Below are 14,635 nucleotides of genomic sequence, written 5' to 3' on the forward strand. Positions count from 1 at the left end.
ACTAGTGGACTGTCCCCACTGCAGCACGCCAGCTCTGGGCGAAGGGGTTGGTGTTGACCTGCTCTACTGAGGACTCGGGATGGGAGGGGGCAGCGCTTTTATGAGCTAATTGAACCTAGACAGGGAACATGGCAGAATCCATTTGGCTACATTTTAGGAAATGGCGGCTGAATGAATAGCGCCCCTAACTGATGTGTGCCACACTCTTCCGTGTGAATGTTCAAAGCGGAGCAAGTCACTGATACGGAAGGCGTGTTCCTCCTACGTCCCTGTGTCCCGCTAGGCTGAAGCCGAGTACTGGGATGTGTTGATTGATTATAGCCGTTAAGCCTGGTACTAATCAGTTTCATCAGTTACTCTCATTCACACACATGCACCTTTGATTTCTCTTCCACAACCGGATGATGTGGGTTGTCATTGACTAATGAAGAGCAGAATTGATTTCGGCACGAGACAAACGGAATGCCGACACCACTCCTGAAAGGCATTAATCTTTAATAATTCACATCTGCATGTTTATAAATGGTATAACCGGGGACCGTTAGTGTTGATATTCTCCCTGCCAAACAGAAAGTGACACCAGGGTTTGTACTTGCAAACTGCTTTAAATGCACATCGCAGATGCCAGGGTGTGACCTTGCGGAGGGTGCCAGTGCTGTGCTGCGCTGCATGGGGCTCTGCTGCTGCTGCTGCTGCTGCTGCTGCAGGTGCTCCTGTGACAGGCCCGCCAGCCCGGCTGCCAGTCCTCCCTTACTTTATCACCACCTTGCCTCATTCATTCCACAGAGTAGACTGTGGACGTGTTTCTAGGAGCGTGGGGAAATGCACTGGGCTCGTGGTGGTCCACGTTTTCACAGAATCGCCAGTTAACCATTCGGACTGGAGTTCAGATCCCCAGAACCCAGATAAGGGGGTTGCTCAGAGCAAGCTAGCTATAGAGTCTGATTGGAAGGCCCTGCCTCAATCAGTAAAGCAGGCACATTATAATTATTTTGCTATAATATTATTATTGATGTCTTACTTTGTCTAATAAATAGGAAACTTTATTAGAGACATTTATGTATGTGAAAAAATATAGTTGACATATAAGGTTCATTGTCCTCTGCAGTCTCCAACATCTGCTAGAGTTTTTAGAGTGTATTCCCCAAAGGATAAGGGGACTGCTGTCCAGGACATTGTGGTTCCAGGTGCGGTGGGAGACCACTAAAAGGTGAGCAGGTAGGAACGTCATGGGCCAGTTGAGGCTCTCAGGGATTATTCTGGCTAAGGGCAGCATCAGGGCCGTGGCAGGATGCTAAGGAAGGCTCGTCACAGTGAGCACACAGTGGTGTGTGGAGGAGGAGCTTCGGGGATGAAGACATGAGAGCAGTGTCTGCACAGTACAAGAGGAAGGGGTGCAGGGCAGAGGGGAGCACTGGTCTGCTCGGTTCCTGGACCCCCATTAGCAGTTCTTCCTAACCGTTCAGAGGAACGTTTTGTTTTGTTTTGCTTGTTTGTTTTAACAGAGTTATTTATGTGTGAGTGTCTGGATATAGCGGCCATATTTCAGTGTGAAGCTAGAGGTTCCTAGCCTAACCTCCCAGGGGCCTCTGCGGCATGGGCTGCTAGCCCCGCCCTCACTTTCCTATTCTGGAGGCGGTGGCTCTGACTGTCCAGGCGTGCTGTCATCACTGTCCCTCGTGAGGTCACCATTGCTTGTGTTTAGTGCCTAGGTGACTATTATTAGTCACCAAGAAGCTTGGGATAAAGAACCACTTCAGGAAACCTTTGTATTTGCCAGTTTTTTTCCTGCCCTTTCTAGAGCTGGGTTATGAACTCTGTTGGTAGTACTGCCACAGTGCAAAAAATACAAGAGGAGTTACCGTCTCATGCCTGAATTCACTAGTGTGTGAGTCCCTGTCTTCACAGTTACCACCTCAAACCCATCACACACACACCACGGGATTATGACATTAAGTTCTTTCGATTTTTTTTTTTTTTTTTTAAAGCAAAACTGCGTCTTTTATAGAGAGCTGCGCCTCAGTCCCCAGTGTGTTGCTCTGCCTTCTCCCCTCCTCTCCCATGTTTTTTCCCTTAGAGACAGTCCTGGAACAGATTCTCATTTCTGTAGTACCGTGACTCTGGGCAAGCGCTTTGGCCACACAGCTGAATTAAACTATACTTTGCTTACTCTGGTACCTGGTATTATCCATCCCATCTCTCAAGATCCAGCATTGAATCCCTTTCTTCTTAAGTGCAGCTTCCCTTTACATCAAGGGTGGAGAACCGTGCCTGGCCAGGAGAGGGCGCTCAGTAGATGTTGACCAAATGTAAGTGTGCCAATTCTGAAAGGGGGAAAACAGAAAAAGAAGTCTAAGAAAAGACAACTCAGAGGTTATTCCAGGGCTAACTTCCCTCCTGAGCGTGTGCCTTGGTGGGTTGTCTCTCACTGACTGTTCTCTCGCCTCTTTAAAGAGACTTGATTCTGTCGTCTTTGTGCTTAAGAACAGCACTAAAACCCTAGTTCTCAGCTTGTAGATTTGAGCCAAGCCTTCCAGTCTGAAGGCCTTTTCCTGATTCTGTTCCTTCACAGCTATGCATTGGCGTCTGTAGTGAAATAGTAACTAGTGACCAAACCTCTGCTTCGGCAACAGGTAAGGAATACGCTCTAGGTATTTGGAAAAGACCGCTATTTCAGGAGTGCACTTGATACAAGCCTAGCTACAACCTGAAGGACGCCTACTGCGTGCCTGGTGCTGTGCCTCAGGACGTCTCCACCTCTCTGGGTCCTGTCAGTCGGGTCACCTCAGTTGTCCCTCATGTCAGAGGCTCCAGGTAGCCTGCACACAACTTAAGAGTTCTGACCAACTGTGCTAGGAACTGGACTGAGCCAGCTCGGCCCCCACAGAGGCCCCCTCACTGGACTGCACCGGTTCAGGGTTTAGCTGCCGTAGGTTTCACTGTGCACCCTTCTCTTCCAAAGCCATTGACTGAAGCACTGCATGCACATGTGTGACACTGAATGGAGACCTCAGAACACGTTCCTCAGACACATTTAAATGTGAGCAGGGGTATTAGGTAGACCCCACAGGTCTTGAAGATTTCAGCCTTGCTGTGAGTTTCCCAAAGCAGTACAGTGCTTTAGATTTTACTTTTAAAAGTAGTTTTGGAGCTGGGAATGTAGGTTAGTGTCTCCCTGGAAGGAGTAAGCCCTGGGTTCAATTTCTAGCACCATACAAGCAAGGCACGAGAGTACATGCTTGAAGACCCAGCCCTTGGGATTAAGCTTCAGCTCCATGGGAAGTTGAAGGCCAGTCTGGACTACATGAGACCCTGCACAAAATGAAAGAAACAGCTTCGTCAGCCCAGCATCCCCTCAACATGAAGACCTGAGTTTGTATCCATAGCACCCATGTCACAACCCAAATTTGGTGGCACACATCTCTGATTCCTGCTGAGGAGGCAGAGGCCAGCAGAGCCCTGGAGCTGGCTGGCCAGCTCCTTAGCACAGTCGGTGTGTTCGACCTCAGTGAGAGGCCCCGTCTACAATAATAAGGTGGGAACAGACCAAGTCAACCTCCAGTCTGCACATGCGTACACTTACACGTGCACACATACCACAAAATCAGCCTGTTAATCAGTCAATATAGTTTAAAGTCAAAGGTATAGAAGTTTTAAGTTTTATCACAAGAATAAACTTCTAGTGTAGTTTCAGATGCAATATTTTTTTTAAACTCTTGGAAACCAGATTATTTTCATACATAAATTGATTAATCATATATTTAACAGGTATTCTATATTTCGTAGAATAGAAACTGGTTTTTAATAATAACTGTGTGTGTGCACATAGAGGATATGTGCAGCACATGTGTGGGGATCAGAGGGTAACATGAAGTCCCTTCATGCAGAGCCCACTCGGGCCACCAGGCTCACGTGGCAAGCGCCATCTTGTCCAACCAGATGCCAGTGTTTAAATGTTGGTTCCCATGCTGAAAATGTAATGCTGCTAAACAGTACGGCCTTTCCTGCCGCCGGTCGTGGCGGGAGTCGTGGCGCCATGCCTGTTGGCTGGGCATTGTATTAAAGCCTGGCCTCTGTGCCTGCAGCCCCCCCCCCCCCCAACACCTTCTCTCATGATATATGGGCTCTGAGCTGAAGAGTCCCGCGGAAGGCAAGCCCAGCCCTCCCACAGGGCATCTTCATAGCTGCTCATGTTTACCGTAGAGTTGTCAGATGTGTTGGGACCCAGACTGAGGGTGTGAGAGGAAGGGTAAGCGAGCACAGCTCTGCCTCAAGGACGAGGGGACCTGGCCCTCACAGCCCTGCCTTCCGGAGAGAGGGCCAGGGAAGGGGGCAGGCGGGTGCTCAACTAATCTTTCTCCTGGGGGTCCAGGTGGACAAATTGGCAGCCCCATTCACAGCTCTTTTCCCTTGTCCCCTTTGTACCCTAAGAGCTGCTAATCGGATCCATGCTGCTGCAACTGTGGTTAGTTATTAGCAGAATAAAGGCGGATTTCTTTAGAAGAACGGGTGGGGGAAACGACTATACAAAATTGCAAGGTTGTTTGAATCTTAAATGCACAGCAGTCGGTTTCCCCCTTATTCTGAATTACACGATGAATACAAGCCTTTCATCTGTCACTGTACCGTTTCTTCACAAGGCAGCCAAATATTAAGCTTCTCAAACAAAAAGAAAGGAATCTTAGGAAGAGGAAAAATATTGAAGAGGAATAAGAATGGGTAAGAGAAGGGGGAAATTAGGTTTTGTTTCATTAATTTGTCCTGGTGAGAGAACTATAAACTGCCTGCTCTGTTTGCGCCCCGCCCACCCCATCTTACATCAAAGCAGGGATTTGAGCAGCGTTAGAGAGTGATGCACTTGTGTATTTCATGTCTGGGGTTGTGTTTGACCAGAGGCCACCAACCCCAGACCCGAGAAACATGTCCGCCGAGTGCAGTTTAAGGAACTTACCGAGGTTACTTGGGAGCACATAAGTCACCATATAGGCGACTCACAGGCAGCCACATCCTGAAGCGCTCACTCCAGCACATGCACAAGAAAGCTCAGTCCCTGGGGCTCTGTGTGCAGCTGCCAGCAACTCCATGGGGCAGCCCCCCTCCCACCACCACACACACCCTGAAATCCTTTCTGCTTCTATAACCATGGGACGGGGTCTCTGCAGTCTAGAGGCACATTGGCTTTCTGAGACTTGAGAGCACGTGTCCTCTTTCCAGCCTTACAGCAGAAACAGTTTGCAGACTGTTTGTGCAAGCCTTGATGTCAACCATAGGAGCGAGTCAGGTTGTCTGTCACCGCTGCTCTAGTCGGAGGACTGCCTCGCTTCCTGGCCTGCATCTTTCCTTCAGTACAGAATTGTTTATAAGGGCCAGCGCCTATAGGACGACTCCAGGGCATCTACAGTGTTGTAAATACAATTCTGTTTTTACCATTTCATGTGTCATCGTGGCTGCTTTTAAACTACTCACAATCACGGAGTTAAGTACTTATGGCAGAGAACATACGGTCTCGCAGCCTAAAATATTTACTATCTGCCAGTTTATTAAAAAAAAAAAAAAGAGGTTGTCTAATTCTGATTTAGAATAACAAGATAAAATTACATGATTACTGTTAACTCATAAAAAATCTAATTAGCTATTAGTCTAAGTTTGCTTTCTGGAATAAGCAGTCATTTATTCGTTTGTCAACAAATACATATCGAATGCTTACTGAGTCTGCCTGGTTCTAGAGACGGAGCAAAGTGCGAAGCACACAGATCCCGTACTTGTGGGATTCGCACCTAAGGAGACATGTCGTGTAGCAAACACAGAAGGAGGTTGAAAACATGAGTGCTAACCCCAGTGTCCTTCCGTGGAGCACCAAGGCCACCCTGCTGTCACACAGCCTGCTGTCACACGTCTGTATTGGGTGCTTTTCTTGCTGCTGGGGCAAAACAGTTCACAGAAGCAGCGCACCGGCCCCCAGTCTGGGTGTGCTGTGTCCTGGCTGGGGAGACACCGCGGCAGGAGCAGGAGCAGGAGTGGTTGCTCACTCTCGTCCTCAGCCAGGAAGCAGAGAGGCGAATGCTGTGCGGTGCTCATCACTCCTGCCCTGGAGCTCAGCCCCTGAACAGTGACCCCTGAACTCAGGGTGGGGCCCCCACTGCAGGTCATCCCTCACAGACATTATGGAGGTGGGTCTCCATAATGATCTAAATGAGCCATGTTGACCTCACAGCCACACAGAGTACACTTACTAGTTATGTATTAATTTGACAACATACACATTAGCCAATTTTCTCTACATTCTGTATAAAGTCACAATATCTTATTAAGTCTACTAAAAAATACTTATGATGGCTGACTTGATCCAATTTTTACCTATTTTTAATTAGAAAAAGTACCCTCAAACCCTAATTAATGTAGATTTATAAGGCAGCACAGCACCAGAATTTAGTTGTATCTTACAAAAAGTATTAACACACCATAACTAAGGACATTTATTCCAGAAGGTCTAGGATGGTTCAGTAGTAACACTTCTATTAATATTATAGACAATGAAAATAAATGTAAGTGAACATGGTCTTTAACAGAAATCTAATCCCTAGTCATCGTTCTAAAACAAAGAAGGAAATGGTGTTGTCAGCATGCCGAAGTGTGTAGATCCTCGGTGTGGTTTTGATGTGGGTCACGATCACTCCAAAGTGCGTAGATCCTCAGTGTGATTGCGTCATGGGTCACGGTGAAGAGTGTGGATCCTGGGTGGTTGTGTTGTGGGTCACCTCCCATGGCATTTCTATTTAGGATATAAATGAAGCAAGGATGACCACTTCCGTTAATACCAATAATGTAGCAAAGATAGCAGCCATACAAATTTTCTACTTAACTAAACAAGAAAAGTCAATTAAAGGCATAAGAACAAGTATGAAAAAATATAGCATCCCCAGTGCGGGTCACGGTAGGATGGCGCCATCCCTAGACTGGAACATACAGGCACCATGAGGTTTTTTAGCTTTCACTCTTTAAACTACATGATCATCCCCCAAAGCCTCCAGAAGTGCTGCCAAAATGCTACACAGAGTACCTAAAATGGAATAGCAACACTAATAAATTGTTGTATAATATATCATCAATTTATACATATATATAATGAAAAATAACTTGATACTATATATATATACACATATATATAATATAAAATAACTTAATTGATTTTAGATACAAATTTGGATTTGTTACTGTTGGAGGAGTTCTAAGTAAGACTCCTTGAATGTGCTCTAGCTTGGGGCTGGAATTGGAGATCCTTATATAGACTTCCTTCATACATGTGAGCATCAGCGGGAGGCGTTGGTATTCCGGTAACAGCCACTCCGGCCCCCACAGCTAAATCTCAGAATGCCGTCCTCCTGGAACAAGAACCAGGACTTCTGAATGATGGATCCCAGAACTGACGTCAGACAGACATGCGATGATCCTACAGCCTCTGGTCATCCTAAAAATAAGGACATACTCAAAAACAGGAAGGCCAGTCAGTAGAACTCGGGCGCAGCAGGAAGGGCTTTCCACTGGCCAGCGCTGAAGTGGCTTGTACTGACTGATAACGTTGGTGGCTTGACCCCTGCAAAGCACGCCTCTAGGAATTTTCTACTGTCCCATGACGTATTGCCCCAGACTTAGCAAATAAATGTAAGTGTGGGCTGGAAGTTCAGCCTCGGCTTAAGTGAGACCCTTGCTTAGGGTCTCACAAGGCTGGGTATTCTGTCTGGGTTCATCTAGAATCCCAAGGAGGGGAGAACATATCCAGTTTCTTTCAGATCATAGTAGAAATCACTTTGTTTTGGTTGTGGAAATGGTAGCTTTCCACGACTGTGAAAACTGCAACATGAAATAATAGAAGAAATTGGAGCTGGACCTGAATTTGGGAAGTTTAGATCTATGTTAGGTGCCTGCTGCTTTGGACCTAAGTCAGGTCTTACCGTCATGATGGGAGGTGCCTGTAGTGGGAGTGAAAGAAACTGGATCCCCGATGTTCTCTCATCTACAGCTGACTCAGTGAGCTGGGCGCACCCTTGTGAGAGACCGACCGCCTCAGGGTGGAGGCGGAAACCAATCGAGGAGAACACCTGTGTCTGCCTGCCTTCCACACACAGGGCAGCTTTTAAATCACTTAAGGAGGGAAGCCCTCACGTTCTGAAGTATTCTACCCATTCCTTTAAGTGAGTCCACACCATCAGCTGAGTCTGCCCATGAAAGTCAGGCTCATACAGAGACATCTCCGTTTATATCATGTCCAAGCCCACTGACAGAACTTAACATAGCACAGAGCCATGCCCTTTGCTACGTAAGGCATCTGCAGGAGGAACAATCAGTCGCCTGTCTCACAGTGTTGCTTAGAGGCAAGGTATAGGGACCACCCAAAGACGTAGCTTTCCTCAAACTGCAGTAGATTAACACACGTGGACATTGAAGGGGGAGATGGAGCACCGCCATGAGCAGGCACCCTGTGGGAAACCTCACAGGCAGGACTTTCTCATCGATGCTGGAATTAGCAGGTGAAAGTTGTAGGAGACGAGAGACTGGGATCAGCCTCGAGGGGAAATGAGTGCCCCAAAAGGGAACACCAGCCAGATCTTTAATTGATGCGAACACCAGAAATGGAATGTGGGGGTGTCCCAGCCCCTCGATAGGACGGACAGAGAAGGATGAGGTAGTTCCCACGCATGTCCTCTTTTTCAACAATAAATGTGTTACCCAGGTCAGATTGGGTAGGCACTGTGCAGAGTATCTCATTAGTATCCTCTGAAGTGTCGAGATTATAGGGCATCAGGAAAGACAGGAGTCTGTGAAGGCTCCAGGACACTGAGGAGACGAAAGCTAAATGTGACATGGGACAAGCCTACAAACAGGACGTTTACTGAGAAAATGTAAGAATGCTGTGGTATGTGACAGCCTCCACGCGGGGAGGACAGGACCAATGGTTTTGTAGCTTCTCTCTCTCTCTCTCTCTCTCTCTCTCTCTCTCTCTCTCTCTCTCTCTCTCTCTCTCATGCTTCATAAGCAAAGTAGACACTAAGGTTGCTCATGGCTGTACACAGAAATGTTTACACGGCTGTACCGGATGACTAGCCTAAGTGGTGGGATTCCTTCGTATTCACCACTGTGCTGGCCAGCGTATTTTTTCCATTCTGCTTACATCATTACAGACACAGATGAGGGTAAAACATGAGGCTTAACAAAGGAGACCAGCTCGTGGCTGGCATTACATTACGGTTCCCGTGGAATGATGGAGGTTAGAGTTCCCTACGGTTGGGTCACCGCCATGTCCTCCTTTGAAGTGATTACCACACTCTGAAAGGTTTGCTTTAAAATTAGCATCTAGAAACCCCACAGAATTTAAGGTATTTGCCTAACGAATGTCACCACAGGGCTCTGGCTTTGTTCCCATGGACTGTGGGCACAGTGAGCTCACCTGTGTTACATGTCACACGTGTGTTTTCTGGCTCATCTGCTATTACAGAGTTCCCCCTACATGCTCTCGGGCTGTTGTTCCTTAGTAACTACAGTTCTGGAAGAGTTGTGGAGCTTGCTGAGAGTGCGTGGATGAACTCGGGGAGGCGGGAGTGACTTTTCTTCAACATTAAAGAGCTGTCTTTTGGTAACGAAGAATGTAATGTGTGTGTTCCTTCATTGCCTGGCAGTTACATCACCCTGTGCCCTGCCTGCCCCAGGGTGCCCACAGCCGGGCTTGGCTTTGCCGGTGCGTGGTGGGATGGGTCTCGTGTAGCCTTTTCACTTGTGCTTGGTGCATTAGATAGGAGAACGTTGCCTCGGGCTGCACAGTGGAAGCCATGTTGCCCTGTGCTGACGTGCAGCTGATGTGTGCTTCTATGTGAGCGTGTGGATCCAGCGAGCATTATGACGTGAGCACTTACTGTCCCCGGGAAGCTTGCTCCCCAGAGACACTCAAGAGTCTGGGTTTGTGGACTACAGACTGGGCCATGGGGTGTCCCTTTCATAGGAGACATGTAACCCACAGTGGCTACAAGGCAATTTTCGTAGATCTATAGCGTGTTCGTTTGCCCTTGAAGTTGTTTTAGACAAGAATGCTAACTGTTTTTACTGTACAGTTAATTCTTTAGCATTTTTTTAAGAAAATTTTTTTTATTTGTTTTGGTTTTGGTTTGGTTTGGTTTTTTGGAGACAGGGTTTCTCTGTGTAGCCCTGGCTGTCCTGGAACTCACTCTGTAGACCAGGCTGGCCTCGAACTCAGAAATCCGCCTGCCTCTGCCTCCCGAGTGCTGGGATTACAGGCGTGCGCCACCACTGCCCGGCTTTTTTTTTTTTTTTAAGAATTTTTTTTTTTTTTAAATTCTTTGGTATTACTATTAGGCTACTACAGGTGCCCAAGCTGGAGCCAGTGGGAGCCCGCTGTGCTCTGCCAGGCCTCTGTGCTACTAGCCGTGAGCGCTTCCAGGCCTCTTCTCGGCTCAGTGTCTCCTGAGTGTGATGGATGAACACTCAGAAATATATACCAAGTTTTATATCACTCTCTAAAGCTGGGGCGCCTAACCACCCCACCCCCCAAAATTGGGGCTTGTTTTCAGCCATGCCTTCTCAGCTATGACCTTCTAACCACGGTGGAGTCATCTCCCGTGACTGTGTGACTCCCACTCGGGTGTAGGGGAGCTGTGTGAATGTTTGAGGTGCCTCCTTTATAGTCATTGTAACCAAGGAAGAAGGTAGAACATAAGTGCTCAAGCCTGGGGGTGGGGGTGTTAGCGCCTGTGCTTTTTAATTCTTCCATGTCTTAGCCTTAGAAATGTAGCTAAACCTCTGGGCCCAGAAGTGACTTAATATTGTCAGGTACCTTGGAAGATTCTTAATTTCGGAATTATGCCTCAAGCCTCCACATGATTCTTGTCTCTTTTATTGATAAAATAAGTGTCCTTTCTCTTTTTTGTATTCTTGGATTATAAGTTATTGTATATATTTCATGCTAAGGGAAGTATTCAAGGAATGAAAACATATGACTCTCATCTCAAGAAACTTACATTATATGTGAAAAATTGACTAAACATTAAACAACTGGGAATTAAATAGATGCTGTTGCTCTATCAGCAACAAAAACCAGAAATTGCAACATAACTCCCTCTCCTCAGTGCTAATGCACCTACACTTGTGCTGCTTGGTGGGACCTTCTGAGTCTAGGCTGAGACTGCTTATTCGAAATTCATGTTGGTGTGATGGATGGATGGATGGATGTACGGACGGACGGACGGGCAGGCGGGCGGGTGAGTGCCAGCCCTTTCTCATTTCTGTCCAGTAGGGATGAGAGAGAGGAGAGGCTCAGCCCTGCTTGCCCCTCTAGGTCTGTGGCTATGGAGAAGGATGTGTGCGATGCAGCCATTGGTTGCGAGCGCCGTGAGTTTGATTCAGCCGCAGGTTTGTGTCTGGGTTTTTGTTTTTTAAAAAAGGCAGGTCTTTTGATAAATATCTTCTGTCTTCATTTTACAGGGAAAAATGAAACATACTTTTTTAGCTCTCTTCTCTGTACATTCTGTGATCATAAGTGGACTGTAAGGGCCTTGGTTCTTGTGGTTACAGTATTAATGCATGTCCTCCCCTTTCTCCTGTGTTTTATAGGCAGCCAGATGCCTCCGCAACCACCTGGAAGCCAGTCAGAGTCCAGTTCCCATCCTGCCTTGAGCCAGTCACCAATGCCACAGGAAAGAGGTGAGTCTCAGGACACAGCCCCCCACTGTACACAGGTTACGGACACACAGACCCCCACTGTACACAGGTTACGGGAAGCTGTTCACCCACGTGGCTCTCTGTAATTCTTAAAGACAGTGTTTCTTGTCAAAGGAATACAAGCTTACATGCAGCAGCAACCATGAAGAGGATCCTTCCTCATAGATTGGGTGACATTTGGCCTAGGGGAACTCTAGACACCTGTTAGACACCTGTACAGACACATCTCATGTCACACTCATTCTGATAAGACAGTGTCTGTGTTTGTGTGTGTATGCACATATGTGTGTGTGTGTGTGTGTGTGTGTGTGTGTGTGTACATGTATGTGCCTTAACTAATCACTCATTCCTGTGGTATCTACCAGCAAATTTTGAGCACATACAAGGTCTTGTGTAAAACGTCAGGTCTTCAGATTGGAGTCACTGTGAGAGACCACATAGTTGGCTACCCAAGGGAGGCAGTAGAATGCATGTTGATTCCCTCACTAGAGGCTCGAGGTGTCCAGGTCAGAAAAGGAGCATGCGTTTCCATGGTGCTTTGAAGCAGATGTCTTCCCACACTTTGAAACTCTCCGTGGCTTTACTCAGAACTGAATGTCACTCCATGGTGTTCACAACGCCTGCTGTCTCCTAGGCTTACCCCTCGGTCCTTTTGTCCTGGGTCGGGTAGTACACTTGATGCTGGGGCAGCTAGAGGGAACTGCGCTGCTGGAGCCAGGTCGTTCTAACCTGGATAGAGTGGACAGATGCGATGGGCTGTGGTCCTGCTACTTCTGTGCCCCGCCTCTCCTGCTCACCGATCGGATGCATCACTGTCTCCACACTTGCAGGCTCGGAGGCCGAAGCTCATGGCTGCTGGTATCCCTGAGTGTTCCTGGGAGATTTCCTGGGATGGCTTTGAAACTTTTGAGTGCGATAGAGGCATGTGCACATTGTGAGCCCTGTTTATGCCCAGATGGCCCTCAGAAGGTTAGGGTAGCACAGCTTAGTTGGCACTGCTGGCAAGCTCCCGACTTTGCCAGTGCTGAGAGCGTATGAAGGGCCTCCGGTTTCTTGGTCCTGACTTATATCTTGGATCTGTAGTTGAGCCAGTGAGAGTAAGTAAGATGAAGTGTCCATGCACTGGTACCTACCCCTCAGACTGGGCTAGCAAGTCATAGACAGACATGGCTTGTTTGCAGGCTCTGAAATGCTAAGTCCAACACACTGAGAGGAGCCCTCACAGCCCCCAAAGAGCATCCCCGACCCTTAAGACTAGTAAAATAGAAACATGGGTCTGAAAACCCGGCATAGCCAGGAAAGCCCAGGTAAGTTAATTTGTGAGGCAGAAGCTGGGCCCCCTTGCGTAGGCGTTACTGCACCTGTCACTCTTCCCTGTTACCTCTAGTGTGACTTGGGTAACACACTGGATATGTGGTGATCCGTCAGAACAAGCATTTCCTTCAAATACCAAATTAATAATTAAGACTATAAGTTGCTAGATCTAAAAAATTTTTATAAGCACTTTCCCTAACCCTCCTCTGAAAGACTTCTGAAAATGTGGCTGGACAGCTTCCAAAAAAGCAAAACTTCCATTTTTTAAAAGTAACTATTAAGTTAAATAACGGGCTGACATGTATGGGTTAATTTTCCTTTAAAACTGGGTGAAGGGGATGTAAAAAAATGTAAATTTAAAGGAAAATAAGTTTATTATTTATTAAAATTCAAGAAGTGTTTGCTCCAGGTAATATTTGATATAATGCTAATAAAGAAGCCCTTGTTTTGATGAGTACCAGACTTGTACACATCAGTGACCTTTAGAAAATGCCTGGTTGTCCCCTCCTGTGTACTGAAGCAAGTGACACCAGTGGTGCCCTTACAGTTAGCATCTGCCCTCTGGTTTTGGTAAGACCAGAGAAGGATGCCGCTTCTCAGATGCTCAGGGAGGAAAGGGCTGCGTGCATTCCTTCCACATGTGTCCTAATGAGCTGAAGGTGAAGTCTAAGATGTCACACTCCACTTCCTTTCATGTACATTCAAGATATACACGCTCAAGTCAAGGACTATATGACACTTGAATATAGGCCCACAAAAGGGTGGTATGACTCCTCCTCTGTGGAGGACAGTATTTGGAGCCCTTCCTCAAGTTCCCATGACACACACGGAATGGTACTGGTGTCCTGGAGCCAACTCCCTCCAGGCTCCAGATGCCGAATTCTTTTAACTTTTGTACTGACATTATTCCTTCTGCTTGGCCCTGTGTTCTTCATATCTTCATAAGCAACATGCCCTGTTCAGGATAGGGTCCCAAACGTCAGAGTTTTGTGGACTAAACAACTTTGGTATCTCCAGGCTGTACGGCGCCCCATACCCTAAGCTCTGCAGCCCTCACACCTGGTGGCTCTCTGAAGAGCAGCAGTCTTGAAGTCCTTTCCCCATGGTGTACTTAGATGCACGTGACCGTGATTCTTTGTGGCTTTATGTTTTTCTGCTATAGAAGGAAGGTAGCTCAATCTACACAGAGACATGGCAACACAGGTTATAAAAAGGAGAGAAACTCTCCGATGTTGTTTGAACTTGTCATTCTTGTCTATACCAAGGTTCTCAGCATGTGGGTCTTGGCCTTGGGGGGGGGGTCAAATGACCCTTTTACAGGAATTGAATATCAGTCATTTACATTATGATTGATAACAGTTATCAAATTATGATTATGAAATAACAATGAAAATAATTTTATGGCCGGGGTTTCCACAGCATGAGGAGCTGTATAATGGGGTTTTGCAGCATTGGGAAGGCTGAGAATCACTGAGTCTGGTGTTCTCCCCACAGTTTCACGTATTTTCCAACATAAAACTCTGTCTGATCCTTCACCACTGAAAGTTTTACTAGCTCAATAATTTTTCTTTGAAAAAAAAAAAGGGTCAAATCT

At 46.9% G+C, this 14,635-nt stretch overlaps 1 protein-coding gene across 1 annotated transcript in view; it reads left to right on the plus strand.

Moving 5' to 3' along the window:
* The window catches only part of Arid1b (AT-rich interaction domain 1B), a 337,801-nt gene that overhangs the window by 251,197 nt on the left and 71,969 nt on the right, over window positions 1–14,635 (plus strand). Inside the window, exon 6 of the mRNA XM_052169726.1 lies at window positions 11,620–11,709. Coding sequence (XP_052025686.1) covers window positions 11,620–11,709 — 90 coding nt within the window. The remainder of the gene's footprint in view (window positions 1–11,619; window positions 11,710–14,635) is intronic.

This window comes from Apodemus sylvaticus, chromosome 23 (assembly GCF_947179515.1).
Source record: "Apodemus sylvaticus chromosome 23, mApoSyl1.1, whole genome shotgun sequence".
NCBI lineage: Eukaryota > Metazoa > Chordata > Mammalia > Rodentia > Muridae > Apodemus > Apodemus sylvaticus.